Source organism: Oryzias latipes, chromosome 12 (assembly GCF_002234675.1).
Source record: "Oryzias latipes chromosome 12, ASM223467v1".
NCBI classification, from domain to species: domain Eukaryota; kingdom Metazoa; phylum Chordata; class Actinopteri; order Beloniformes; family Adrianichthyidae; genus Oryzias; species Oryzias latipes.
In genome coordinates, this window is record NC_019870.2 from 10,390,541 (window position 1) to 10,417,027 (window position 26,487).

Consider the following 26,487-nt stretch of genomic DNA (forward strand, 5'->3'; position numbering starts at 1 on the left):
AAATACATACTGCTTTAATGCAAGTCTTTGCATCATCACATAGATGACAAACAATGATAGATCTGTACCTAAAAAATGTTTTCCTTGGAGCTGTGATCTCATTGTGGAATGTGATGATGGTGGTTCTCTGTCTTATCTCCACAAAAATTATTCAAGTGCAAAACAGACGGCTCTGCATGGGTTTGGTTTGGAGGAAGCTGCCTCTCACACCACATCAACTCCTGGTTTCAGGCTCAGTCTAATGAACAATGTTCTGTCACATAATCACAACACCATTCGGTTTGTTTTTATTTACAGAAAACGTAAAAAAAAAAAAAATTATACTGAGAGATTGCATGGATCACGGGAATTTTTTTTTATAATTTAATGAAGTTGACCACAAAAAATTGAGTGCAGAAATGATGAGAACCTTTACAACCAATGAAAAAATATACATGCATTGCAATAAACGCCTACATTGCAACTGATGCACATGTGTGTGTGTATTTGGTTTTACTAGCAAAACCAAGTAAAACCAAGCTCATTTAAAATACTGGGTGGGACAAGCAAGATTTGGTTCTGCATAGGAGACATTTTAATAATGCAGTATGATGAATGAATAAAACTTGATGTTAGATGTCTTCTAATGTTTGATGCAGCCAATGAAGCTGGGGGAACACCTGAACAGTTTGCTCCTCAACATGTGCGATGAGGTTACGGTGAGTCGAATGTCGCTGCGCACGGTGCTGGACATCTGCAGCAAACACATCCGAAACTCCAGCGGGGACCCCCCCTTCTCCTACATCAGAAAACTAGTCCGGTTGGTGCTCGGCAGCCTCTCCCAGGTACAGGAATTCCTCTTTGCTGTTCCTACAGCAGACTTGTATGACATTTGTTTTGAAAATGACTGAACAGCCCTCATGATAAAGCCAAGAAAATGTGGTTTAACTTTTTTTTTTTCCTCGACCTTGACTCACTTCATCTTTCTCCATCTTTTTCTCAGTTGGATGGTTTGGTGACGGATAGAGAGTCTCTCCCAGAGAGGAGTAAGGAGATTCGAGAGCGGCTGAGGGGCAAAGGTTTGCCTGCAGGTAAGATAAACTCCAATGACGAGACCACTGGAACATCTGAGAAATGCTGTTAATACGGTTTAAGATGTGAAAACTAAAGCAGTACTAGCTCATAAAAGCTAATCATCAATACTGGTTTAGAGGTTATTATGGCCAAGCTAATAGGCAGGTGTAGACATGTTGGTTTACTTAAAGAACACTAAATGTTTTTGCTTTTTGCAATATGTACTAGCAGATAATCTGCGAGGATTGTTAAAGCTTTTGTTTTCCTTCTAAATAGGGCTACTAAATCCTCAATGCTGTGATCTTCCTCCTTCAAAAAAAAAGTTCTGGACTTTAAGCCATTACCAGTCTGTGTATATGCATGTACTAACTGAATATTTGTGCGTAGAAACATTTAGATGGACATTCCTTCAGGCTTTCATTCACTTCCATCCCACATTTCAGTGTTTTGTCAAGGAAAACTCTTGAGCGAACAAACACACTTCAATCTCAAATTCGGGGATTTAATTCTGGAAAATGTGAGCAAATGTTCCCGGTGGTTTGTGAGTGTTTCTCCAGGCCGTAGACAAGGAGCAGAGCACAGTCATGGCTGTCATGGCGATTATGTAAGGCACGGTATGGCATTGATTACAGATGCATATTTTTGAGTCACCAGTGAAGCTGCTGGTTTGCCGTTTGTATCAGAGCTTTGTTGCTCCGACCGAGCACCAGCCAGCCCTCAGGGGAAGTACATTCATGGATCATCCCTCACTTCCTTCGCATCTTTCTTCTCAGGGATCTACGCCTTCTGTCTAGTATGCACCAGTGGATTTAAGTCATACGTATAATTGCCAAGTTATATTTTTCTAGAGGATAATCAGTCTTGTGGGTGTTAATTGCTCCTGTAGGATAACTGCAATATTTATGATGTACTTCCCACTTTATAGGGTTTTATTTTTTTAATCAATTGTTCTTCTTATATTTTAAACTGTATAGTAAATTAGGATAGCTAATGTCTGTCTGGAAAAGCAGCTTTCAGTCCTTAAGTTCATGAAGTTTTTTACATACAAGGACTGAAATGTAGTTTCCTGAAAGTCGGTTTTGGATTTCTTTTGAAAACAATAACATAATACCAGGATTTAAGATGAAGATTTATGTGGTCAACTTGTGTTTGTGGCTTCTGGAACTTTGTTTCTGCCCTTTTAGTTTAATAAGAATTTTTGTTTCCAGGGAGGAGTGCGGCCCCCAGGGTTCTGGAGCGATACAGAGCCAGGAATCAGGAGCAAACGTTTCTTAACCGGGGCCTCAGCCGGTCCATGGGTTCACTCACCATCCAGGAGATGTTGAAGGGAGATGACGGCACAGCCCCTCAGTATTCTGTTCCCGATTATCCAACAAACTCTGAATCCCCCACAGAACTCTACCCCAAACCACCCTCGCTGCCGCACCAACAGTCCTATCCCCATCTGCACCCTCTTCACCCTCAACAGAAAGGTCGGCCTGTGGAACTCGACCGAAGGTCTTTGAACTTCTACGGCGGGGATTTGGGGTTGAAACAGGCCAGGAAATCCTGGGCGTCCTCTGTGGATTTGGCTTACATTGATCCAGATGCTCTTCGTTTTGGAGCCTTGGAAGATGCTCGCAAAGGCAGCAGTGCCTTAAGCACCCGTTCAGCGGGCAGGCGCACATCGCCTTTGTTGGCGACTAGAGGAAGAGATTCTCGCCTCTTGGAGTTCGGTGGGCTGAAGACCCAAAAGCCTCATCACTTCTCTGCTCTGTCTGTTGGCTCGGCCCTCCCGGGTGCTTATGACAGGTTTAAGGAAAGACAAAGAAAGCTGCAGGTGCTTCAACAAGCAGTGGATGGTGAGTAACTGCATTTTGCCTGAAATCCAATTGCATTTGGTCCTGAAAATTGATATATAAATATACAAAATGTTTCATTTTGCATATAGAAATGTTATCTTTCTGTTATAAACCAAAACAGATGTTAATAGTTTGGCTTTGCCATTTACACTGAGTAGCATTTTAGACATTTGCTGGTATCTATTTCACGCTAACAACCATAACTGCTTTACCTTTTTCAAAATGCATCAAAAATCCACTGTCTACCTGACCTGTTTGGGGAAACTTTCTCTCAAGATCCCGTCTTCCATGTCCTTCCTGATTTACAATGCATTACTCATTACAAACGCCTCCTCATTTGAATTAGCAGATAATACGATTGCGGTGCCACACCTAAGCTGTGGTCATGTGACGTTACTTATTAATGTGCAGTGGCTCGTACATTGTCACAACGTGCTGCTTGTTGATCTTAACTTCAGTGTTTGGAAATCAGATGAATAATTGTCTAAATCTTCTGTAAAGGTTTGGATTTCAATTTCTAAATGTGTGAGTGAGATGTAAAGAAAAAGTCCAATCTAGCACTCAGGTTATTAGGCTTAGAACCAGCAGCTGTCCTGATCTGGGAGGAGGATTTGTGGGATCATATTAGCAGCTAGGTACTTAGACTTATCAGCAGCTGTGTATGGAACCTATATGTGGGTTAAGAGCTGGATCCTGGCATGAATGATCATTGGTGGTGGCTGGCTAACCCAATTTTGCAGAATAAATGAGTCACTGGCACAAAGGCAGCCAAGTGGCAGATTTCACTATAATTACAAGCCATCGTATTTCCAGCCCCTTGTCCAGCTGGCTTTTCTATTGCATGTTGGTGTGAATATTTGGACAAATGATCTCACATCCATGCAAAATGTTTCAATATACCACAAACTGTCAGGGTGGCACTGAAGGAGGGAATACTCTGAACGGTGTCGGGTATAGACTTCACACAATAACAACAGCGGCTGTCTGTTTTCCCCACGAATATTTTCTATTCTTACTGAAGTCTCTACAGGTGGGACATTTTTGCTGTCATCACAAAAGTACACGGAGAAAGTAGTGCTTTATTACTATTTGCAAACTACATTTTACTACAGAAAAAGAAGAGGTTTGCCATCATTACAAAGAGGAAAATTTTTAGTTATTATAATGGGATGGTAGTTATTTGCAAAGACAAGAAGGTTAATGTACGTGTATTTTATAAAAAAATCTGCGATGAACTCGTGAAATATAGCAAATATTGTTTGTCATTTACAGTTAAACTTACATAACCACTGCATCTCCTATGTCATCAGTGATGCTGAATAGAAATACATTACTGACAGTCAAAGAAGAGAGATTTGATGTGTTTGTAAACTGAAAGATGGCCATAAAGTTTCTGACTGGGCTGATTAACAAGATCTTAGAGAGGGAGAGGATGGAGGAGATGCAAGAAAGAGGTTAATGTACCGGTGCCCATTTTTAAGATGGGGAGAAGTGCAGAGATGTGGAAACTGCAAAGAAATTCAGATGATGATTCAGACAATGAATTCATGGGAAAGAGTAGTTAATGTTAGACAGAGGTAAGAAGTGAGTATTTGTACATGGTGAAATAGTAATTGTCATATTTTGACTGCAATTTTCTGCATGTGCATATTCTGTGTGTAAATGAGAGGGACTCGAGTGGAATGGTAGTCAAAGAGAGCAGAATATGGAGGACTTAGTACTTTAGACAGTGGCAATGAGAAATGGACAGCAGGCAGATTTTAAATCGACGAGGTTCTCTTTGGGAATGATGAGGATGGGTTGAATCAGGAATGAATGCATCAACAGCTCATGTTCGATGTTTTGGAGATAATTCTGAGATGGTTTGGACACATTTAGAGGAGGGACACTGATAATGTTTTGTAAAAGAATTCTGAGGTTGGAGCTACCAGGAGAGAGCCCGTAACCCTTTTGCTATCTTAGATGACCCCACCCTTACTTTGATGTGTTATTCCTACCATGACAAAGGTGGATAAAGGTGGAAAGATTTCATGTAATCCATGGACACCAGTGAAGATCACAAATCATTGAAGAAAAAAGGTTCAGAGAGCACTGTCTAGTGGGTCCAGATGACCCAACTCCCAACATTAAAGTGCCTAGGAAAGCACAAGGGTTAAAAAAGAGGAGGTTTATGAATGTCGTAAAGGAGGACATGAGGATGGTTACTGCAGGCGAGGAGAGTACACAAGATAAAGATAGAGGTGGATGATTTTCTGAAGGGAGAAGCCAAAAGGCAAAAAAAAAAGAAAAACAGATGTTTAGTTCAAAAATTAGGCTTCAGAGTGAATGTTTTGGACCTTTGGTGAGCATACTTGATTGTTTACAAAGAAGAATCTACTCTGTAGAAAAAGTTTGTATTAAAAAATTATATAGGACCCAATTTAAGATTAAACATTTGTGTTGGGACTTTGGAGAAACATATGATTTGGATGGGTTTGGAAAAAAAGAAGCAATCGACAACTTTTTCTTGACTTTCCTCCCCTCCTTTCACTTCCAAACTCCACGTTTTTCAGCTCCGTCCAGCCTCCCTGCTTTTTTGCAGCTATTTTTGAGCTAGACCAAACCACCAACCAAGCATTCTTTTCCTCGACTGTGGCTCTCACATCACCAGTAAAAGCTACATTTCTTTCCTCCCCTTCTTCAGCGGCTTTTATTGATTTAATTGTTGGCTTTGATGTTTCATACATTGGTTTAAAAATAAGGACCTGAGTGTTTCTGCCTAACGATGTCAGGGCAAGATCATTAAAGTTGGGAGTTTCCAAGTTTGTTACGCTCATCAATCTCTGTGTAAACAGTAGATAAAATACAACAACATATAGACAAAGAAAAGAGGCTTTCTGCCTAAAGTTTAACTCACCTTTGTGTTTGATTGTGTACAGTGTAACATTATACAATTACGGTACATGAAAAAAACAAAGAATAGTGGGGGACCCCACCTAAAAATTTTTGTTGGCTTTTAGAGACCCACTCTGATCATCTTTTGAGCTATTTTAAAAGCATTTCCAGTATTCTTTTAGGTGTGATAATGCCATATATAGCCAAAATAAAAAAAAAACAGTTTTGTTTTCTTGGGACATTTTCTGCAGAGCAGCAGTAGGTCATTAGAAATTTGCCTCTGAGTTGTGGGTGAAGCAGCCTCGTCCCCCCCGTCCCACCTTGCTGCTGAGAGCTCTCTGCTCACACACTCTCTTGCTAGCTTACAGCCAACAAAAATGGCGAGCAATATTGGAGCTATCTAGCCGTACAGTTTTGATCCAGATTCCAGCTCAGACGAGGAAAACAAAGATGTAGAGGGATTTATTTGTCTGCAAGTGGATGCATCAGAATGGAATGACGCAGGGAAGTTGTTGACCCCACATCACAAATGTACTCTTTTTTTTTTTTTCTGCTGCTCCTAAATTTACAACAATTTGAATAAAGAAATATTCAGAGATCCTATTATGAGCTTAATTTTTCTAATCTATGTCTTTCGTCATCATAAAAAAATGCCAGAAGAACACGTTAAAAACACGCAAACCTCTTTTTATATTGGAGTGGATCTTTAAATGGGTCATTTATGACAAGTCAAGGCTAGAATTGAGCTTTTTGCTGATGTCTTTTTTTCTGTAACAGACTTAAAATGCAACAGCTCTCTCTGTTCGCAAAGCAGATGATAATGTGAAGGTATTCCTTCCTACACAGCCACAATGAATCAGAGAAGGACATGACAAAGCACTGAAACTCTTGAGTTGTGATGGCAGTCATCCCTAAAGAAGTAATAGCTGAGCAAGTGAGGCATATTTACTGTTTTCACAGAGTTGTCAAAAAGAAAGTAATCATTTGGTCTGTGGTCTTTTTTCTTTTAGACTTGAATCAGTTGTTTTTGTTTAGCTCTTGTCTGGTTACTCTTCTAAAGTGGTTCAGCTGTCTGAGAACCAGGTTTATTTTTCTTCAAAACAGATCTTTCTCACTATGTACTTCTCAAAGTCTGTTCTGACACAAGCTGAAGTTTCTTAACACTGTGGTTTTTTGTGTTTTGCTTTTTTCTATTTATTAAGTACCATTTTAAATCAAATGTCTCCATCTATCCCCAGAACAGATCCCACATTTTATATTTAATTTCTAAACTTTTATTAGAATTAGCTATATAAACTCTGCTGCAGAGGGATTTTTAAAGAGTTTTTTTTAAACACAGTTTTAAATAGAGTAAAAGGAATTGTTTTATTGTCTTAATTAAATAAATGTGGATTTGAAAAATAAAAAATATCAACAGGAATTTATTTAGAATTTTGCAGCCCTACGGATTTTTCTTGTCATGTGAAGTTCATTTTTCTTTACATTTTTCTTTGTAGATTACACAATGGCAGATAATAATTACATGTACAGTATGTTAAAACGGAATGTTTTTTTTTGTTTCATTTGTTTGAGTTGCATCAAATCTATTCAACAAAATAGAAAGTCCACAGAAGATTCACAGGATTATTCTTAACTCTCTGCTAAACTGATTAAAAAAACCTTCAGAGCTACGAATACTTGAAGAGTCTTTACATGCCATCAAGAAATGTTAGCGACTATGAAGGCTAAACCAGAATAACTATGCATTCCACCCTGGATTTCTTTTTTTTACTAGAGCATGAATGAGACCTATTCAAGCTCTATTCATTTGTGGGGTCTTGAGGATGTTTGGCTTGGCAGATACTTCCTTTTTCTGTCTTTCTTTTTCTTCTTTCTCTCCTTTTCTTGCAGGAAAGTGATGGCACAGCAGTAGCCAGAGGTTTCAGGTTCCACAGAAGTACACTCCTCGTTTCTGTCTTCTCTATGTGCATTTGCAAGTCATGTGCATGTCTGTGTGTGCAGGGGCATGTTTCTGCCTGGCCCCTCTATCTAGTCCTGTGCCTTTGACACTCCATTCCCTTCTTCATTTTCAACCAACTTGTGTCAATCTTGACGGAGAACGAACTTACCCCACAGATCAAGAAAGTGTAATTTGAGTCATGCACATTGAAAGAATTCCGAAAATTATTGGACTTTTCCGGCTTTTGGCATCCGGTCATGTGGTTTTGGGCTGGGGCTGATCCAGTCTGAACAACAACATAGGAGAGAAAGATTGAAATGTTCTTCTTCTTTAATGTAAAATGGAATAACAAGCTTTTTCGAGTTTTAATACTAGCTTTAAGAAGTGTGTGTGAACTTACTGACAAATTGCTTCATCAAATCAAATCAATCTTTATTTATATAGCATTTTTACAACAACATATGTCACTCAAAGTGCTGTGCATAAAATACAATAAAATTTAAAAACAAGATGACAAGACAAACAGTGCGACAACCCCCCCCCCCCCCCCCCCCCCCCCCATCTATATCTTTAATGCCAGTTAAATGTTTACAACTTAACTGCATTTATATTTTTTAAAAAGTTTCTTTTTACTTCTTAAAACGGGTTAAACTCTGTTTTATTCCTGCATGTTTTGTCAAAGAAACATCTCTTTGGACTGTCTGCACTGGTATCCTGTGGATTGTGGAGGAAACCAGAGAATCTTAGACATGTGGTTTTGGGAAGCCAGGAACTGCTGAATAAGTGTGGTTCCTTGTGATTAAATGGCCAGCTATCGATCGTGCGCACAGAACTCAGGAAGATTCTCTCTCGCACTAAGAATCAGCTTGAAAAACTTTTTTTTTTCTCGTTTCATCCTTTATTCAAAAATTTTCTCCAACTTTTAAAAGCGTAAAGTCTTGACTTTTAAAGACCCACTCCAAAGAAAATTGTTTTCTTGGGGGGGGGGGGGGGGGGTTAAACATATTTTTGTAGCACTTTTCTCAAGACTGTGTGAATTATATATATACACAAGACAACAATTAAAACTGCGCTTCGTAGTATTTTTTTATTCAAAGCATGGTAAAAGAGAAGCAGACAAAGAAATGCGGTTTGAAAAAGCTGCTCCGCTCCATTCCGATGCATCCTCTTGCAGACAAATGCATCCATTAAGGTCTTCGTTTTCCTCGTTTGTGCTGACATCTGGATCAAAATTATATAGCAGAATAGCTCCAATATTGTTTGCCATTTTTGTTTCAACAGTAATGGTAGGTTGTGAAATGTTGTAATCTAGTGGAAGAGTGCAAACAAAAGCATAATAGGAAATGAGAGCCGGCTCATTCCGCACTCACCCACAACTCGTAATGGAATTCTGGAGAAACTAAGTCCTAGAAAACGACACAGCTTTTTTAACATTTTGGCTAAAGACGACACAACCTTAATGTAAAGCCCACTGTGAACGCTTTTAAAATGGATCAAAAGAAGATCGGAGTGGGACTTTAAGTTCCAGTAAATGCTCTTTGTGCTCAATTTACTTTAAAAGCCTAAATGAATAATAAAAGTATCTCAATGTTTGCTTTGTTGTTCTTCCTGCATTACTATTCCTACTTCACCTTTTTTGTTTCCAAAGGCTTGCAGATCATGTGGTTGTATCACTAATGGGGAGATGAATTCCGTGTTAGGTAACCGCATGGATGTCTGAGTGGTCTTGATAAGCATTTTACCGGGAACTGCATGGCTACATTAAAGTTTGGGAGGTGCCACGTTTGTAGCTCTTCAAAGAGGCCATACTTGCAAAAATGAACTCATGACTCACCCACCAGTGGATGCTGGGTGAACCATGGAAGGTCCTCCAGCCTCTCGGTGAACATAAAGCTTTTTTACTTAAGGTGTTTACCAAAGAAAGATAATAACAAAGATGTTTGAGGGCTATTGTGAAACATTAAGGTAAATTCCTGGGCAGGTGCAAGAGAATGCTGATCACTAAAGCTGAAACTGCGGAGCAGGACTTTCAGGTTTAGTTGAGGAAAACTCAGCATGTGGCACTTTGGTTCACTGAGGTGCTGTTTGACTTACTGGTACCTCAGAGTTCAGGGTCATGACCAAGTTTGTTTGTTTATAAATCTGTGGTTTTGTCAGTTAGGTAGACGGGGAGGAAACAGCAATGACAAAAGCTGTGACCAAAAGCTTGCCTCCAAACTTGTGGCGCTTTCCTGTATGGAAACATGTGCCCGTCATTATAACTGTGTGCATAAGCAGCATGACTAATATCTGCTTTGTGTGTCTTATTCTTCTGGCTTTTCAACACACCAATAAGGACAGAAATAACTTACGTCTTTTGTAAAGTAAAAAAGATTTTTATCGGTTGAGTTCGTTACATAAAATTTCCGTTTTACTACTTTTACAAACAAAAGAGACCTATTTATTTTTAGGTTCAGGACATGGCATGACTCGTATGTTTTCTCCATAATACTCTATAAATTGTGTGTGTGTGTGTGTGTGTGTGTTTTTTTTTTTAATTCTTTGTAATGATAGATAGACATTTTATGTTTGCAGGTCCTGCTTCCACCCACCAGAGGTACCACAGTGACTTTAGTTCGTCCAGTGAAAGCCCCTCAGTGACCTCCTCGGATCCAGAGTACAGACAAGGTAGATCTTTGTGGGTTTCTTATTAAACTGTTTCATGTCAACCATATCAGTGTGTACACTACCTATGTGGAGTATGCTCATCCGTACTTTGTCATACATTTGTAGTATTGGTGCTCTGCTGGTTGTATTTTTTTCTTTTTTGGACAGACACGTGCAAATAGTTGTGAGTCTCACTACTATGCAAGCACATTCCCATCGACTCCACAGCTAAACTTCAGCAGATTCATAAAAAAAAACAGATTAATGAACAGATTTCTCCAAATGTGTTTTCCAGATCCTACTGCACTGTGGTGCCTTTGAGCAATTCTCTTGACCTTGACCTTGCTTCAGTGGTGTTTGCTGGCTCTGTGGTTCCAGTGATTTATACAGGAAAAAAAGATTAAGAATTAAGACTCCTACTAAATCTGAGTTCTGAGAAATTATAAGAAGACTGGAATTGGGCAAATGTTTAATTTTTGTATTTTCCTTTTTTGCTTCTTCTTTGGTGATCAGATAAACAGTAAAAACCTTTTGCACGACTGGCTAGTTTCCAACATGACTGTCTAAATGTTCTCAGCTGGAAAATGTTACTGCGGAAAGATACCGGTTGTCGTCTCTTCTGGCTGTGTGTCTAAAATTCCAACTTCCTCGTCGTGAAGTCACAGGGCGATGGCTGGACAGGTTTGGCATCTCGAGGTGAACTGCTCTGACTTGATTCCTGTTAGCATAGCATTCTGTAATCAGGTGGTTTGAAAATTCTTCTGCAGTCTTGCATCATATCTCTCTCTGCATCAAGTTGTGAAGAGTGTTTGAAAGTGTGGACACAATGAAAATTGCGTTTTTGGTTTTAACATGTTATTGTGGCATTTTTCTGGTGATGGAGGATATATAATAGGAAAAATTCAACTCAAAATTGCATTTCTGAGTATTTCCTTATTTAAACTGTTGTGAATCAGGAGCAGATGAAAAGAATTCAATTTGAAAAAACTTGTTGCAGTGAATAGAGAGTACAAGCTCCCTGCTCTGCTCCGTTCCAGAATCTTCCTTTGTTTTCCAATCTGAGCCGGTATCTGCCTGGGAACCGTGTGGCTGGATAGCTCCAATAGAGCTCGCCATTTTTGTTGCCCCGGTATGGTTTGGTTGGGAGTGTATGTGGCTGTAAGCTAGCGGGAGAGCACGTAAACCACTTGTGTGTTTGTGGCTAAAAACGGCATAATCCTAATTAAAAGACCACTGGGAATGCTTTTAAAATAGCTCAAAAGATGATCGGAGTGGGTCTTTAATGTTTTCAGTGTCATGATAGGAAAAAAAAATGTTATTTAAAGTTGTTAATAAGTTTTACTCTAAAAAGTCTGAACAGGTTTGTTGGATCTTGATATTTAGGTTCCGTTAAGCAAGGTGGTTCTGAAATGTGGAATGACAGACCTGTATGGAAACTTCCAAAACTAAAGTTAGGTGGAACATCTTTGAACTGAATCTTGGTAGCTTTAAGACCGGCAAAAACACAGTTCTTGTAATACAAAGGGGTCCTTTATTTCCTCTTTTAGGTTACCAATGACTTTCATTTCTGTGGCTTTAGTAACTAGTTTTCTATTCAAACATGCTCATGCAGGTCGATTCATAGCAGCCTGTAGGTGCTTGCATCTGAAAGGGTGTGTGTTTGATTTTCAAAACAAAAAAAAGTAGCTCCTTTTTAAGTGTGTGTTTGTGTGCAGTGAATACTCTCATGTCCCTTCCAGCTAAAAAACCCAGCGAGGTGACCAGGTACGGCTCGCAGCTGGCACTTTCATCTGATCACGACGCCCTGTCCTTGACCAGTCACAGCACACGCAGACTCAGGTAACAAACCCTGACTGTTCCTCCTCCTCAAGCTGCTGCTCCAATTTTCCTTTTAAAAGATCTCAAAAGACTTTAAAAAGAAAGAACAAAGCAAATATCTGCTCTATTTATCTAAAATTATCCCTTAAAATTCTTGCCCTTAGTTTTGATGTTCATGCAAACCGTAAGAAATAGTGTTTGTCTTTACTAATGAACTCTACCTGCTTAAAGAAAACGTAGGTCATTTTATGGGTGACTATGAAAACAGAGCTTCTTGTTTTTATGGATTTTTTTTCCCCTTCCCCTAAAGCTAGGTTCTCAGCCCACCTTTGCTTCCCCCTGTCACTGGAGAACATCGCAAATGATACCATCTTAGATACACGCTAGTTAGCAGGCTTGCAAATAGAGATAAGCATCTATAAGGCCCGTACACACCGGGAGAATATTCGCCAGGCGTTAAGCTGCCTGAAAATCACCTATTGACTTGAAAATTGGAAGAAAAAACTCAACGCTGGCAGTTTCCACAATAAAAAAGGCTTTGCTTTTGTTCCATGTGTCTCCAAGTCAAGATGTTATTCTCATAAAACATAAAACTACTAGATTAATTTAAAAAAAAGGGCAATAATATGCAATTTCAAACGTTAAAAATCGTTTTAAATTTAGCAGGTGTAACTGTTAAAGGGAGTGCACGATGGCCGTACCAACTGTTTCCTTTGGCTGGACTGCAGGCTTATGTAAATGTGATGTAATGATCTGAGAGCTGATGGAGTTGTTGCATAAATGCCTGCTGGAACACATGGTAGCATCTTTGTTTTCAATCCTTATTTTGCCTGCTGGTTGTTTGATTGGAAAGCTGGCGTCGCCGCCTCACTGACTTCCGAAGCAACGCACAACGCTGTTCTGTTTGGCTGTCTAGACCACACGCAGCTGGTGTCGCTCTGCAGAGTCTGCTGCACGCTTCGCTAGTGAGGTCATCAAATGTGACATCCACATTCAGCGGTCTCCATCGCTCTAATCTCTGGCATTACAGACCCCGACCTGCCTGCTGTATCTGTGTCTTCTTTCACACCCGAACAAAACATGCGTTCTATCTGTCCAAGCACAAAAAGATTATCTAGCATTTTCTTTTGCATTTGCCCTGAAAAAGCAAGTTTGGAATTCCTCTGTCTTGAAAGAGGACAAATACATTTTTTTCCTTTTTAAAAACACAAAGCTAACAAGGCGGTGCACGTTTGGCAAAAAAAGAATTTGGCTGTTGATCTTTTTCTTTTTTTTCCCCACTGTAGGCAAAATGAGGGGACACCTGAGGAGGGTTTGGGAGCTGAGCTGCTCCTCCAGAGACAGGAGGAGGAGGTGCAGCGACTTCAGGCCCATTTGGCCAACCGGCTGTCCAGAGCCAATCTTTACCCACCAGATGATCCCCAGGCTTCACTGGTCGACCTCCAGGATCCTGTCTACTCTTCTTCTGTGCCACACCGCAAGAACAAGGTCTGTGCTGTAGGCCCTAAATACTTTTTATGGTTTTGCAACCAGCTATAATCTAAATTATCCCAAGTTTTTGCATAATCTTTGTTGTTTTGGGTCCGTTTTTTTCCTATTTGTGACAGACTCGGTGTGTGGGAGCATAAAAAAAAAAAAGACTTGGCAGCAATAAGCTGCTCCTTACATTCAAGAAGCTTGAACATTGTTTATGCTGCATTGTAGGATTCTGGATGTACATGTTGAACTTGCATGAGCTTGTTGGCCACCAACTTGCTGAACCTAATATTGTATAATTGCATACGCAGTTCATAACTCAATTCAGCCTCTTTGTTAATTACAGACGTGTGGAACGCAGAGCTTGTAGCCTCTGATTTATCTTGCATTCAATCCAAAAAGATGTAAGATGTAAACTTTGAAGCAAATCTGCTGATTTTGGCGGCAGACTTTAAACACTGAAGAACATTACATTTATAAATAATCTATCTTATTTGTGATGGGGAGTTTTTATTTTGTTATTTTTTGCATACCGGTATAGTTGTGTAGAGGCGACTTTCCTAATAGAAGAGAATAAATAGAATAAAACTTTATTGATCCAACAAAGGGGAAATTACCTTGTTACCTTAGCTCTATTAAAATCTGCAAATAGATGATAGATAACATTAGTAATACACTCAAAAATAAAATTGAAACCTATTTAAAGTTAATGGGTTCCATTTGTTTTTGATGCCACAGTCTGTTGCGTAATTTTGCTAGTTTGTTTCTTTTTGCAAAAACAGTGGAAGAAAATAATACATTTATTTTTTATGAGGTAATAAACTTGATCAACAGCGGGTGGAGACAGAAAACTGGAAAGAAAACAGTAGCGGCAAAGTGGCAAAAATAGAAGTCAATAAAAACCAACAACCCAAGGTCTCCCCTCCTCCTCGATCCTTAGTCCAGGTGAGCGGTTGCTTAAAAAACATTTTACCCAGGTGTCATCAATTAACAAATTAAAAAGGGTGAACCGACCAAAACTATAAACGATGAACAAGCAAAAATACTACATTTTAGCTCCTGCAATTGATTTATTTTAATTTTTAAAAATAAATCTGCAGGTAAAATAAGGAACAACCATCTTTAAAGTCTCACCTTTTGGAAAGAATGTTTCTGGAAAAGAAAGAATTGTATGGAGCATTTCTTTTCCCATTCAAGTGACTCTAGGTTTAAATGAATTTTCTCTCTAAAATGAGTTTTTTGTGTTTACCCTAATGGCAGAACCTCCATGGGCCAGAGTTTGTGAAGATGGCCAGTGAGCCTTGCATCAGTTTGACTGTGCCCGGTTCAATCATGGTGAGGACAAAAACCTGTGTCTCTATGAATCCAGTTATCCCTTGTTTTATTTTTGTTTATAACCTTTCGTTCTTCTCTCGTTTTTTAAATATTTTTTTTTAACTTAAAAACCAGAAACGTGGGAAGGCTGAAGAGGTGCAGAGAAAGGTGGGAGTGGTGTTGCTGAACGGCCAAAAGCTGGAGCTGACCTGTGACATCAAGGCAGTTTGTAAAGATGTTCTAGACATGGTGGTCGCCCACACCGGGCTTGTGGAGCATCATCTTTTTGGCCTTGCTTACCTCAAAGGTTTGTCTTTGCTCTCTAATGTATTTTATTTTTGTGCATTTTGTTAGGGGGTAGTTTTTTAGTTTAAATTGTGTGGAAGTTTTTTTTTTCCAGCTTAAGATGGTTTTTATGTGTTATTTTATTTTAATCAGATGTTATAAATGTTCTTTAGTAAATGAAGCAATGCACCTGGAATGGTTCCTAAATGGCTAACTTTTCTGTATTTTTAGTGTAAAGAAATTTGACATGCACTCTTTTTCTGTAAAACCCTCAGACAATGAATTTTTCTTTGTCGATCCTGATGCCAAACTCACCAAAGTTGCCCCTGAGGGGTGGAAGGAGGAGCCTAAAAAAAGGAGATCTGACGTGCCTTTTAATCTTTTCTTCCGCATAAAGTTCTTCCTTGATGATGTCAACTTCATACTGTAAGTGCAGGCTTGCTGACAAAGTTTTGACAATGACTAGACGGGACACTCCCCTAAATGTTGCCACCTGCACTATGAGATAACCAGACATTTGCCTGTACTTGTGATTTTTCTGTGTAAAACAGGCATGCCATGACCAAACATCAGTACTATCTGCAGCTGAGGAAGGATATCTTGGAAGAAAGGATGCGGTGTGAAACAGAAAATGCCATGCTGCTGGCCTCACTGGCTCTGCAGGCTGAATTTGGGGACTATCAACCAGAGGTATCAGATGATCTTTATGGCCATTTTTAATTCAGGAAGAACAGATTTTATTATGAGTCCTAAAGCCACTTTCCTATGTTTTCACTTTTTACTTTTCATCACTGATGATTCTCTTTGTGTTGCAGCTCCACGGGAAGACCTATTTTAGATTGGAGCACTATTTGCCTGTGTCTGTCTTGGATAAGGTGGACCAAACAACTCTGAGAGAAGAGCTGCCAATACTTCACAGCAACTACTATGGAGCTTCAGACTCTGAGGCAGAGTTTGAGTTTCTCAAGGTAAACAAGGTTAAAGTTCAGAGGGACTTCTCTATATGGACCATAATATGCTTATCAGAAATTTTAAGCCAAATTTTCATATATGTCCTCCATCATCAGAAAATGTCACAAGAAGATGTTAAAAACACCCAAAACACAATTTCCATCCGAGTGGGTCTTTAAGAAGGGCCATTCTGATGCTCTACCTCATGAGCACTTTATTTATGACAGTTAACTAATTATGAAAAAAGGGAGTTTCATTAAATGGCTTAAATTGTGCTATAGTTAAGGTAGCAGGCGTAGCATAAATATTCAAACTGAAATACATTAGATTAGTTTTGTAAAGAAAATATCATTTAACCCAGATGTTAGCCAGAAATTCTATATATTTTATGTGGCTGAGTTTTTTGTAACGGTAAGCTTAACACATACCATAGCCTCTGCTTTCTATCTCCAGGGTGACCCCGAAAACTAACAAATCTGTATGTTGTTTTCTCAAAGGTGAACCAAAGACTGCCGGAGTACGGAGTCCATTTTCACCGAGTACTTCCAGAGAAGAGGTCTCAGACTGGCATCTTGTTGGGAGTCTACTCCAAAGGGGTGCTGATTTTTGAAGTCCTTAATGGCAATCGCACCCCTGTATTAAGATTTCCCTGGAGGGAGACCAAGAAGATTACCTTTATAGTGAGTGCATGTTTCTGATCACAAATAAGAAGACTTGTAATCGTACAGATATTTCATTTCTAAGATCTAAAATCTTCTATACTTTTCTCTGTTTTTCACCGTTTAGAAAAAGAAAATTTGCCTTCAGAACACATCAGATGGCATAAAGCACTTTTTCCAGACGGACAGCACTAAGACCTGCCAGTATCTGCTGCAGCTGTGCTCTGATCAGCACAAGTTCCACCTGCAGATGAAGGCTCGCCAAAACAACCAGGAGCTGCAAGACCTGCAGGACCTGCAGGACTTGGGTATGTGAGGAAAGAGCACTTCTAAAGCGACTCGCAAAGAGACAAAATTTTAAAAAATGTTTTTTTCATTCGTGCACACTAGAGAACACCCCCTTGAACAGCCTGCCATATTCTGCCGATGTTCGGAGTAGAGGCTCATCAGTATGGACGGGGAGCTCGGACGGCCCGGCCAAGAGTTTATCAACCCGATCCAACCCAGACCAAATAAAGAGGATCTCATATTCAGAACTGGCCCTCAACAAGGCCCCGTTGGGTTCTGTTATAGTCCACGATGAGCTTCACCTTCCGGGTTACAATCCACGAGCCTCCACAGCCTTTCCTAACCCATCCATGATGAGTCGCTCTCACCACAACCTGGCACTTTTACCAGAGTCCATGGATGGCAATCAAAACAGCAGACTGGCCATCTCCAAATCCAGCCAGGGGCTGTCTCTGTTCCAGCAGCATCAGAGAGCCAGCTCAGACACGGACTCGCTGTTACAGCTGCAGGACAAGTAAGCTGACGTTAAAGAACAAAACTGTTAAAGTCACAGCTTTGAAAACAACAAGTTATCAAAGTTAAAAATTAAAGTACCATTAGGTGTAACATTAAAGTCACACTAGCTGTGTGAAACTTGTTCTCCGCATTTGAACCCCCCCTTCGGGGATCTGTGAGCTGTGGACACAGTTTAACCCCTCAATCCCCCTTAATGCTGAGTGTCCAGCAGGGAGACACTGGGTCCCAGTTTTAAAGTCTTTGGTCGGACTCAACCGTGAGATTGAATCTAACCTTTCAGTCTCAGGGCGGCCACTCTTCCACTAGACTGCTGAGTTGGGTTACAATCACTTTTATTGTTCTGTATCTGTACAATATTTTCTCTGTCAAGTAACTTTTATCCATCACAAAATTGATTGGTATAGAGATTATTTCAAATATTCAAAACATTTGATCATTTTAAACTTTTTTTAAAATAAAAAAATCCCCAAATTAAAAAAAAAAAATCATACAATACCTTTAGTCTTAATTTAAAGGGTATGTACCTTTTATAAATAAAATGTAAGCTGAAATACATTTTGAAGGCAACATTTTTTGAAGTTGTCGTGTAACATGGGCCATGGAATTGGCTTTAAAGATAATGAAATAAAACAGATGAGATTAGAACTTTATCAAGCCTTAAGATAATTCAATTGAATTTTTTCACATTCAGCACCGTTATGAAGTGAACAGATGACCTAAAAATAATAATCAAAAGCACAAAGGCTTTAACAAAGACAACACATATAAAACAACTCTTGAAGAAATCAAGTTAGTACCTGCTGCTCTTTTTTCACTATTATCTAAGAAAGAATGTTACCTTCAGAGAGCTCAAATTTCCTTCTTCTCCTAAAGACTTTAGGAATAGTCGATGGAGAAGATTTGTCCGCTCATCACATCGCGCTGCAGGTGGCTCCATTCTGAAGAACACATTTGAACATTTTCGCTGCTTTGCCACAACTCCCACAGAATTCTGTTCTGCACAAAGACAGATGTGATCATAGTAAATATGTTGAGCATCTGTGTCTATTGAGCAACACGTTTAAACTGTCCCAGTCTTAGTTTAAATAATTACTTTATTGGTTCTTATTTAAGATTTTTCAACTTTTCCCTTTTTTCTTTTAGTTTATAAAAAATAAAATACTTGTTGGATCTCTGTAAAAACTTAGACATTTAAAAAAATAAACATATTTTTAATGTATTTAACATTTATAACCAATCTGGACATTTATATTTCAAATTCAGTCAAATCTAGTTGTGTTATCCCTCCTTTTATGCTATGGAAAGTCTGAGTTTCTCAAAGTTTGGTTGCTAGGACTTGTTGCTGGGATTGCATCTCTGTTTTCGGTACAGACACAAGAACTCTCTTCAGCCTTTAATTGTTCCTCTAGAGATCTCTTCGTATGGGAGCACATGTACTTTCATGCTTGTTTATGTAAATACATCAGCATCAGCATTGTGAGCTATAGTTATGATGATCTGCACAAACATTTTATTTTATATTCAGAGGAAATAATTATTTTGAGGAAAAAAGGCATCTCCTTTAATCGCAAATCTTCAATTGTACTGCAGTTTTCCCCTTTGTCAGATTTATTCATGATCTTTACAGTTTTTACTTTATTGGGATTAATTGTGCTTTTTCTGAGTAGGCCCCCTTCCAGCTAATAAAGAATACTGTTACCTTCTCAGGTCTCTTGGTGCAGTCTCTCAGGGCAGCCCGGCCTGGCGCCCGAAATCCAAAAAAGAATTAGACTCTTCATCAATGGAGGATGGTGGCCAAGCATATGTTGTTGGTAAGGACGTAGTTCCTGAAGAACATTATCACTGGTATAAAATCCCAGTTTAAATCCATTTCTGACTTTTGTATGTCTGGTCTAATCACAAACCCAAATTTTGGACTTGTAATCCTGATCAACTTCTAGTTGGGTAACTAATTAAGCCAGAGAACCGACTGCTGTTCTCTCTGATTGTGTTTTCGTTCACAGGTGTCAGCGTCCAAGGCTCTTCTGGACCGCCTTCAACAGACTCGGTTACAGGTATGTTTGGACTTTTTTTTTTGGTATCTCCAGTTTCTCGTTTACCAACGGAGACAAACCAATGAAAACAAAAGTTTGCTTTCTTTTAAAAATAATTTAAAAAACCCAAATTGCATAAATCAAGTGTTTTTTCATCTTCAAACTTCAGGAGTTTTTTAAAAAGATAATAAAATTGTATTTTTACCTCAAATTGGACGTATGCATTTCTTCAATTCACTGCATCATATGAACAGTAATCTACAAACTTTTTTTTTTTTAAATCTTATAAAGTTTTTTTCTTGTAAAATTAATAAAATAAATGAGAGCAAAAAAATGAAAAGAATGATCTCAAAGTATATTGAACTATTTTTTATAAATATCGCAAAGTTGACCACACCCACAACGTCAGCGATCCAATGTTGTCGTTGGGATTGACTCTCAAACTAAAATAAACAGTTCATACTTCCACAACCTTTTGCTCTGTAATGTTTGTAGATGAAGTAAATAGAACAACACAGACTGGCGATATCGTGACAAGCTCACAAAGAAATCTGATACAACACGGACTCGTTGCTTTCAACTTTAAATTGCAGATCCTCTTATAGTTGTCATGAGCAGATTAATTCAGTGCCCAGCCTCTTTGTAGTCCTTAAAAAAGAAAAAAGAAATGCAGAAAAAAATGTTTTTTTTTTCTCAATACACTAGTAAAAAATAGAACGAAGATCGGCCATTTAAATATTTTTTTTACATTGAATGCAATATGCTTCCATAGTGTTAAAACTGAAAATTAAATAAACAAATAGTTACTTTTTTTTTCCTTTGTTGAAAAAATACCAACAAAAAAAACACGTACCATCTATGTTTTTCCTTTACTTCTACTACGTCATAAAGTCACAAATAGCAAAATACCTAATATTGTGCTAATTTTAAATATAATTTTCTTTTGTTAAATCCATACGCCTACAAGGCTGTTAATAAGTAAATGTTCACAAATGTATACATATCATGTTTTATGATACAAAACTTAGTTTTTGTCCTCTCTGTGCCATTTGGCCTCACCCCTTAACTTTGGCTGCAATCCCTCCACGTCAGGCTTGGCACTGAGCTTCTTCCTTTTTTCCAGTTTATCCAGTCCTTTAAAACTCATCTGCCCGCATGCAGAGCCTTTCAGTAGAACTGCATGGACTGGATTAATAGATCCGTGCTGATTCATTCATGATCTCAGAGGAGTGCCTGCTGTTTCCCCTTGGAAGTTACAAGAAGACATGCATTAGCCACACAGCGAGGAGAAAATGTTAAAACATTTAAAAAATGTTGCAGCGAAATGTAATGAATGTCTTGGCTTTCATTGGACAGATTCCCTGAAGAAAAAGCTAAATGACCTACCGTCTCCGGAGAGAGAAATCAAAACTGTAAACCTCAAGAAAGATGTGAAATACGGCCTGGGTAAGCAGGTTTCTACGTTTTTATAAAAATGGTTCACTTTCATACGTTTCTGCCAGTATTTTTTTAAAATATCAGCATTGACCAATTACATATATGGCTTTTATATTCTCAAGTGTGTAAACTTGCAAACACATTTTGTGAATTTATTTGAACAAAAACAACAAGTTTGCTTAGATAAATAGATGACTTTATTAATCCCACAATAAGGAAATTTCATTTATCTGTGGCAGCAAAAACGACATTCAGAAATAATCTATGTAATATAACATCAAAAAAGGACATCACAAATGACATTCATATTAAATAATTACAATTATTATGAAAATTATTATGAAAATTATGAAAATGAGATTCTTATTAAATAAATAAGTAAATATTAAATAAATACAGCTGCAAAAGTGTGAAAAACATGTGATCAACTGTAAAAAACATGTAAAAAAAATTCCTTTTTTTTTTTTTTACTTTTTAACCCAAGAAGACTTAAAGTTAGCTACCAGCTGTATGAGGTTTAGTAATAAAACGTTTAAGCTGGTGTGTTGCAGGATTTCAGGTGGTCGGAGGAGAGAACTCTGGTCGGAAGGACCTCGGGACCCTCATTAGCTCCCTCACTCCTGGAGGTCCTGCTGATGTTGACGGCTGCCTCAAACCTGGTAGGAGCCTAACGGGTAGCGTTGGTTGGGATAAATGGTTGGGTCCAGCGTTGGGATAAATGGTTCCGATTTTCAGTGTGAGTGATGGAGGGGCTGTTGTTTCAGGTGATCGGCTCATCTCGGTGAACGGTAAAAACCTGGAAGGACTCTCTCACTCTGCCACAGTCGATGTCCTCCAAAATACTCCTGATGATGTCACTCTTGTGGTGTCTCAGCCTGTTGAGAGGCTCTACAAAGGTACAATGCAAAATGTAGATTTAAAAAAAAAATATGGATATAAAGTTGAGATTTGTGGTGTTCTCATACGCTTTTTCTCATTTCTACAGAACCTTTCTTAGATTTTGAGGCCAAGTCTTCCTTTGAACCCTCTCAGAGGCGAGATCTAGATTTGGATACCTCCTCAGAGGAGCACCCAGGAACTAGAAGCCCCTCACTTCTCAGTGCTGCTAAACATGTATCCCCTTCGTCTTCAGCCCACCCTCACGGCAGCCTCAGCTCCCAGGACTCCTGGAAAAACAGTGCTGTGAAAATCAGCCAACCCCCTCCTAACGGAGCTCAGCAGTTCCTGGAAAGAACTTCCGTTGCTTCCGCATTTCCAGCCGGTCCCCAACATCGCGGAGCCGAACCAAACGTGCGTTTGGATCCGACACCACCTGCTCTGCCACCAAAAATGAGAAAAGTTAAAGTTCCCGAAGCTCCTAAAGCTACAGAAAACTCAGACTGGGGAGATTCAGACATGGACGAAGAGACTTATTCCAATAGTCAAGAGACACTGAAGGTCAAAAAGGTGTGGTACATGTGGTTATGAATCCGTTGACATCTTAATTCATTTTCCTGTAAAGTAATCTCTGGAAAAACTGAAAGTGTGCTTTAGTGGGGGTTTTTCAACCTGCATTTGTGGAAGGTATTGCTTGTTATTTGTTAGTTGCTTGGCATAATTCTGTCCCCGTCTTACTTCTGTGAAGCTGAGGAAATTCATTTGTTTGAAAAATCAACTAATCTTCTCCCCTTATTCAGCCGTTTCTGCTGGCCTCTTTCTCTGCACGTTCTTGCTTGTTTTGAATCATCTTAATCGCCTGTTCTCTATTCACAGGAATGCTTCATGGAAAATGTAAACGGTAATGCCTCAGGGGTCAGTAGTCTCCATCCAGGAGAACTATATGACATTGAACTGTCTAAAATAGACAGCAGCCTGGGCATAAGTGTCACGGTACTGTTCGGCAAGGTTTCCTCCTTTTTTGATTTTTTTTTCCCCCTCCCCTTCCTTTCATTTCTCTGCTCTGCTTTTGTGTTGCATCTTTTGCTTTCTTAACGCCTTTTAAAAAGACTTGTTTTTTGCATGCTTGTCGTTCACGATTAAAGCAAAGTCTTACATTTCAACACTTTCAGTCATTTCTACAGACTGTTTGACAACTAATTTCTGTTTTTTTTTTTTTTGTAACTTAAATAAAGCGGTATTTATCTGTAGAGCCACAATCCCCAAGCTTTTATCCAAGACGAACTCTGAACATTGATCCTTCTTTGGCATAATTACTCCCAATATTTAGTCGCTTGACTGTGTGCCTTACTTCTGAGTATTCATTTAGGTAGTTCGAGCAGTGTTTTCTGTTAATAATTTAATCAAAAGCAGTATTTAAAAGTTAAAAGTTCCATTAGTTGTGTGACAACTGTTTTGTTCTTTGCATTTGAGCAGTGTGCTGCAGACAAAGGGTCCTTAGAAACCATTTGGTAGTTTAATTCCCACAATCCAACCTCTTTAACACTGAGTGTTAAAGGGCCTATACCATGCAAAATCATTTTTTTTGACCTTCTAAGCGTAATATAATGTTCATTCCTCATGAAAAACAACCTCAAAGCGGTATTTTGCGCAATATGCACATCCATCTTTGCAAAAGTTTGGATATTTTCGTGGGCAAGACACAGACACGCTGCAGAGGCCAGCTCTAGGTTGACGTCATGAAATGGGCGGCACCCACAAGGAGCGGAAATCGAATTGCCTTACTTCGGGGTTGGAAAAAAGCTGAGGAAAATAACTAATATTTAATACAAAATGTATTATTTTGTGTGCCAAAGGTATCATATACATGAATATGGTTTACTATAAAAGGCCTAAGAGTAGCATGGTATAGGCCCTTTAAGGAGTAAGACATTGGGTCCCATTTTTAATCTTTGGTATGGCCCGACTGTGGAAATGAACCCAGGACCTCTCAAGTTCAGGTTGGACACTCTGGCATTAGGCTACATTAAGTCTACTCTTAAAAGAAAAACTGTTTTGAAGTCAAATGAAGAGTTTCAGTGAATGTTTCTTCATGTAGATTAAACCCCAAATGTATGAAGACATTTTTACTTTTTTTTTAAATATCTTTTTTTTTTATCTTGTAAAATGATAACTGCTTTGTTTGACGTTTCATTGAAGGTTTGTAAGGTTTTAAAGAAAAATTATATTGTTCATTTTTGGGGTATTTATAAAAAACTTGGCAATTATCATTTTACAACATAATTTCAACTGAAGATTCTTCAACTTTCATTAAAACCTATAAAAAATAAATACATCAAGTTATCCAAGATTTTAACATTTGGCTGCCTAGATTAACAGTTGTGTTCACTTTTCAGGGGGGAGTCGACACATCTGTTAAACACGGTGGAGTCTACATCAAAGCTCTTACTCCAAAAGGTGCTGCAGACCTGGATGGAAGGATACAAAAAGGTAAAAACAACAGCAATAATAATAATAATTGACACCAGGAAACTTGAAATGATCTTTAAATGACATTTCCATGTCTGACTCGTGCTCAGGTGATCGCGTTGTGGCCGTAAATGGCAAAAGCCTGGAGGGAGCCTCTCACCAGCAGGCAGTTAATGCCCTCAGAGACACGGGACAGGTGAGGGATACAGTTTACACTGAGGACAGGTCTGTTCAGCCTCCACCCACATGTTCTGTAACATCGTGAACATTCTTATTTCTGCTTCAGACGGTGCACCTATCGTTGGAGAAGAGTCACCTGCCTCTAGACAGAGTCTCCGCTCCAGTCACACCTCGGTGCACGGTACGAGGTATTAACAGTGAGCCCGACCACGCCAAGGACAGAGAGAAGTCAAGTGAATCCAAAGACAAAAAAGACTATTTCTTTGTTACGAAAGGTGAGGTTGTAGCAATGCTCTCTAAGGGGAATTCTTAAATACTATAGATGTAGATTTTTTTTTTTTTGCCCACCATATTTTACTGGAGGGATTCTTGTGTATTTTTCCCGCTGAGGCCGTCGTGTCTCGTGCAAATGTCCTCTTGGAAAACCCTCAACAGCACTGGTTATTTGGGTCACTAAGTATTCAGCACAGCTAACACTGAGACCCTTTGTTCTAAATCTGAACGAAGTAGGTTGCTGTTCATAATCTCATTTAAAGTAAAATAAGCATGTGTGCACACAACCTATTAGCTGTGCCTCCATGGTTGTTTGGAGATCCATGGGTGGTTGGGATCTGCTGTTTTTCCTAGAACTCCATGTTTAATCAAAGAACTGTGCACCGTTAAAGTGGCAGCAACTAAGAACATGCCAGTTCTTCATAAATTCAATCATTCTACCAACAAGATCATTGATTCAAAACAAAAGTTTTGTGGCTGCCTGGAGACTGCAGCGTCCTTCTTTTTATTTTTTTATTTGTAGTTTTGTTAAATGAACTCAAATCTACGCTGGCCCTGAATAGATAAAAAATAAAGAAACAAGAAAAGGTAGGTATACTGGGAGGTCACTGATTGGATGATGGTGTTAGTCCAGCCTTTGAACAGGAAGTTATTTTTTTCTGACAGAAGACATTTCTCTAAGCTCCTGGCCTCGCCCATTGCAATAATTTGGTGATTGCTCGATCAAATCTTTACCACATTCCAGGCAAAACATCCGTCTGCTTTTAAAACTCAAACATCATCATCCAGTCGGTGGTGTCCCATAATCTCTTCCTACCGTTTCCGATGTGTTTGTTTCACTTTTTTTTTAAACTTTCCGATTTCTGGAAATTACTTTTGTCATCTGAAATGTAATGGTTTTGTCACATTTTTGGTTTTTGAAAAAAAAAACCTTTACTTTCTGAAATGTAATGTTTAAGTAATTTGCACTTCAGGGCCACCGTAGAAATCCTGTTTATACATATATTTCCAGCCTCCTGGGGTTGCATTTCATTCTTAAACATTTTAGTTACACCAAGGAGATGGAAAAGTAGCATGCATAAAGTTTTTTCTTTTTGCGAACAATGCTTTGCTTTATGACCTTGGCAGATGCTTAATGGGCAACATGGATTGTGTTGATCTTTAAAACTAGAAGATTTAATGAAATAAACTCTCAATTCTGTAGAAGTTTTGATAAATCTATCGAATGTTCCTGTTGTCCAGTCTGATTGCAGCAAAACTGGTTGTCATGGCTTGTTATTTCATTTTTTACAGTGTACATGTCCTTTAATAGTCATGATGGCTTTTTTAGTGCAAGTCAGGGCAGACTTGGATGTAACCACAAGGCGATAATTTAGTTTATTATTGTGACTAAGCAGGAGACTATGGTAATGGACCAAACAGAGCATTTAAATGGAGGTCCCTTGTGATTCTTTGATTAATGGATCTATGTGTGGACAGAATGTACATCCGAGGAAAAATAAAACATTTAATGCCCCACCGTGAGAAGGAAATGGGCAGAAAGCATGTTTATGTGTTCG

The 26,487-nt window shown here is 38.8% G+C and overlaps 1 protein-coding gene across 3 annotated transcripts in view; it reads left to right on the forward strand.

Moving 5' to 3' along the window:
- The window catches only part of ptpn13 (protein tyrosine phosphatase, non-receptor type 13), a 48,748-nt gene that overhangs the window by 13,136 nt on the left and 9,125 nt on the right, over positions 1-26,487 (forward strand). Inside the window, exons 5-28 of one of the 3 annotated variants that reach the window (XM_020707615.1) lie at positions 639-824; positions 983-1,070; positions 2,262-2,894; positions 10,282-10,374; positions 12,093-12,192; positions 13,458-13,659; positions 14,908-14,982; positions 15,097-15,268; positions 15,522-15,672; positions 15,798-15,936; positions 16,062-16,214; positions 16,695-16,877; positions 16,984-17,164; positions 17,247-17,658; positions 19,368-19,471; positions 19,664-19,714; positions 21,050-21,139; positions 21,682-21,789; positions 21,895-22,026; positions 22,116-22,576; positions 22,883-23,014; positions 24,403-24,496; positions 24,586-24,671; positions 24,762-24,930. In XM_020707615.1, coding sequence (XP_020563274.1) covers positions 639-824; positions 983-1,070; positions 2,262-2,894; positions 10,282-10,374; positions 12,093-12,192; positions 13,458-13,659; positions 14,908-14,982; positions 15,097-15,268; positions 15,522-15,672; positions 15,798-15,936; positions 16,062-16,214; positions 16,695-16,877; positions 16,984-17,164; positions 17,247-17,658; positions 19,368-19,471; positions 19,664-19,714; positions 21,050-21,139; positions 21,682-21,789; positions 21,895-22,026; positions 22,116-22,576; positions 22,883-23,014; positions 24,403-24,496; positions 24,586-24,671; positions 24,762-24,930 — 4,195 coding nt within the window. The remainder of the gene's footprint in view (positions 1-638; positions 825-982; positions 1,071-2,261; positions 2,895-10,281; positions 10,375-12,092; positions 12,193-13,457; positions 13,660-14,907; positions 14,983-15,096; positions 15,269-15,521; positions 15,673-15,797; positions 15,937-16,061; positions 16,215-16,694; positions 16,878-16,983; positions 17,165-17,246; positions 17,659-19,367; positions 19,472-19,663; positions 19,715-21,049; positions 21,140-21,681; positions 21,790-21,894; positions 22,027-22,115; positions 22,577-22,882; positions 23,015-24,402; positions 24,497-24,585; positions 24,672-24,761; positions 24,931-26,487) is intronic. The other 2 variants (XM_023960564.1, XM_023960565.1) reach the window with 2 other exon arrangements.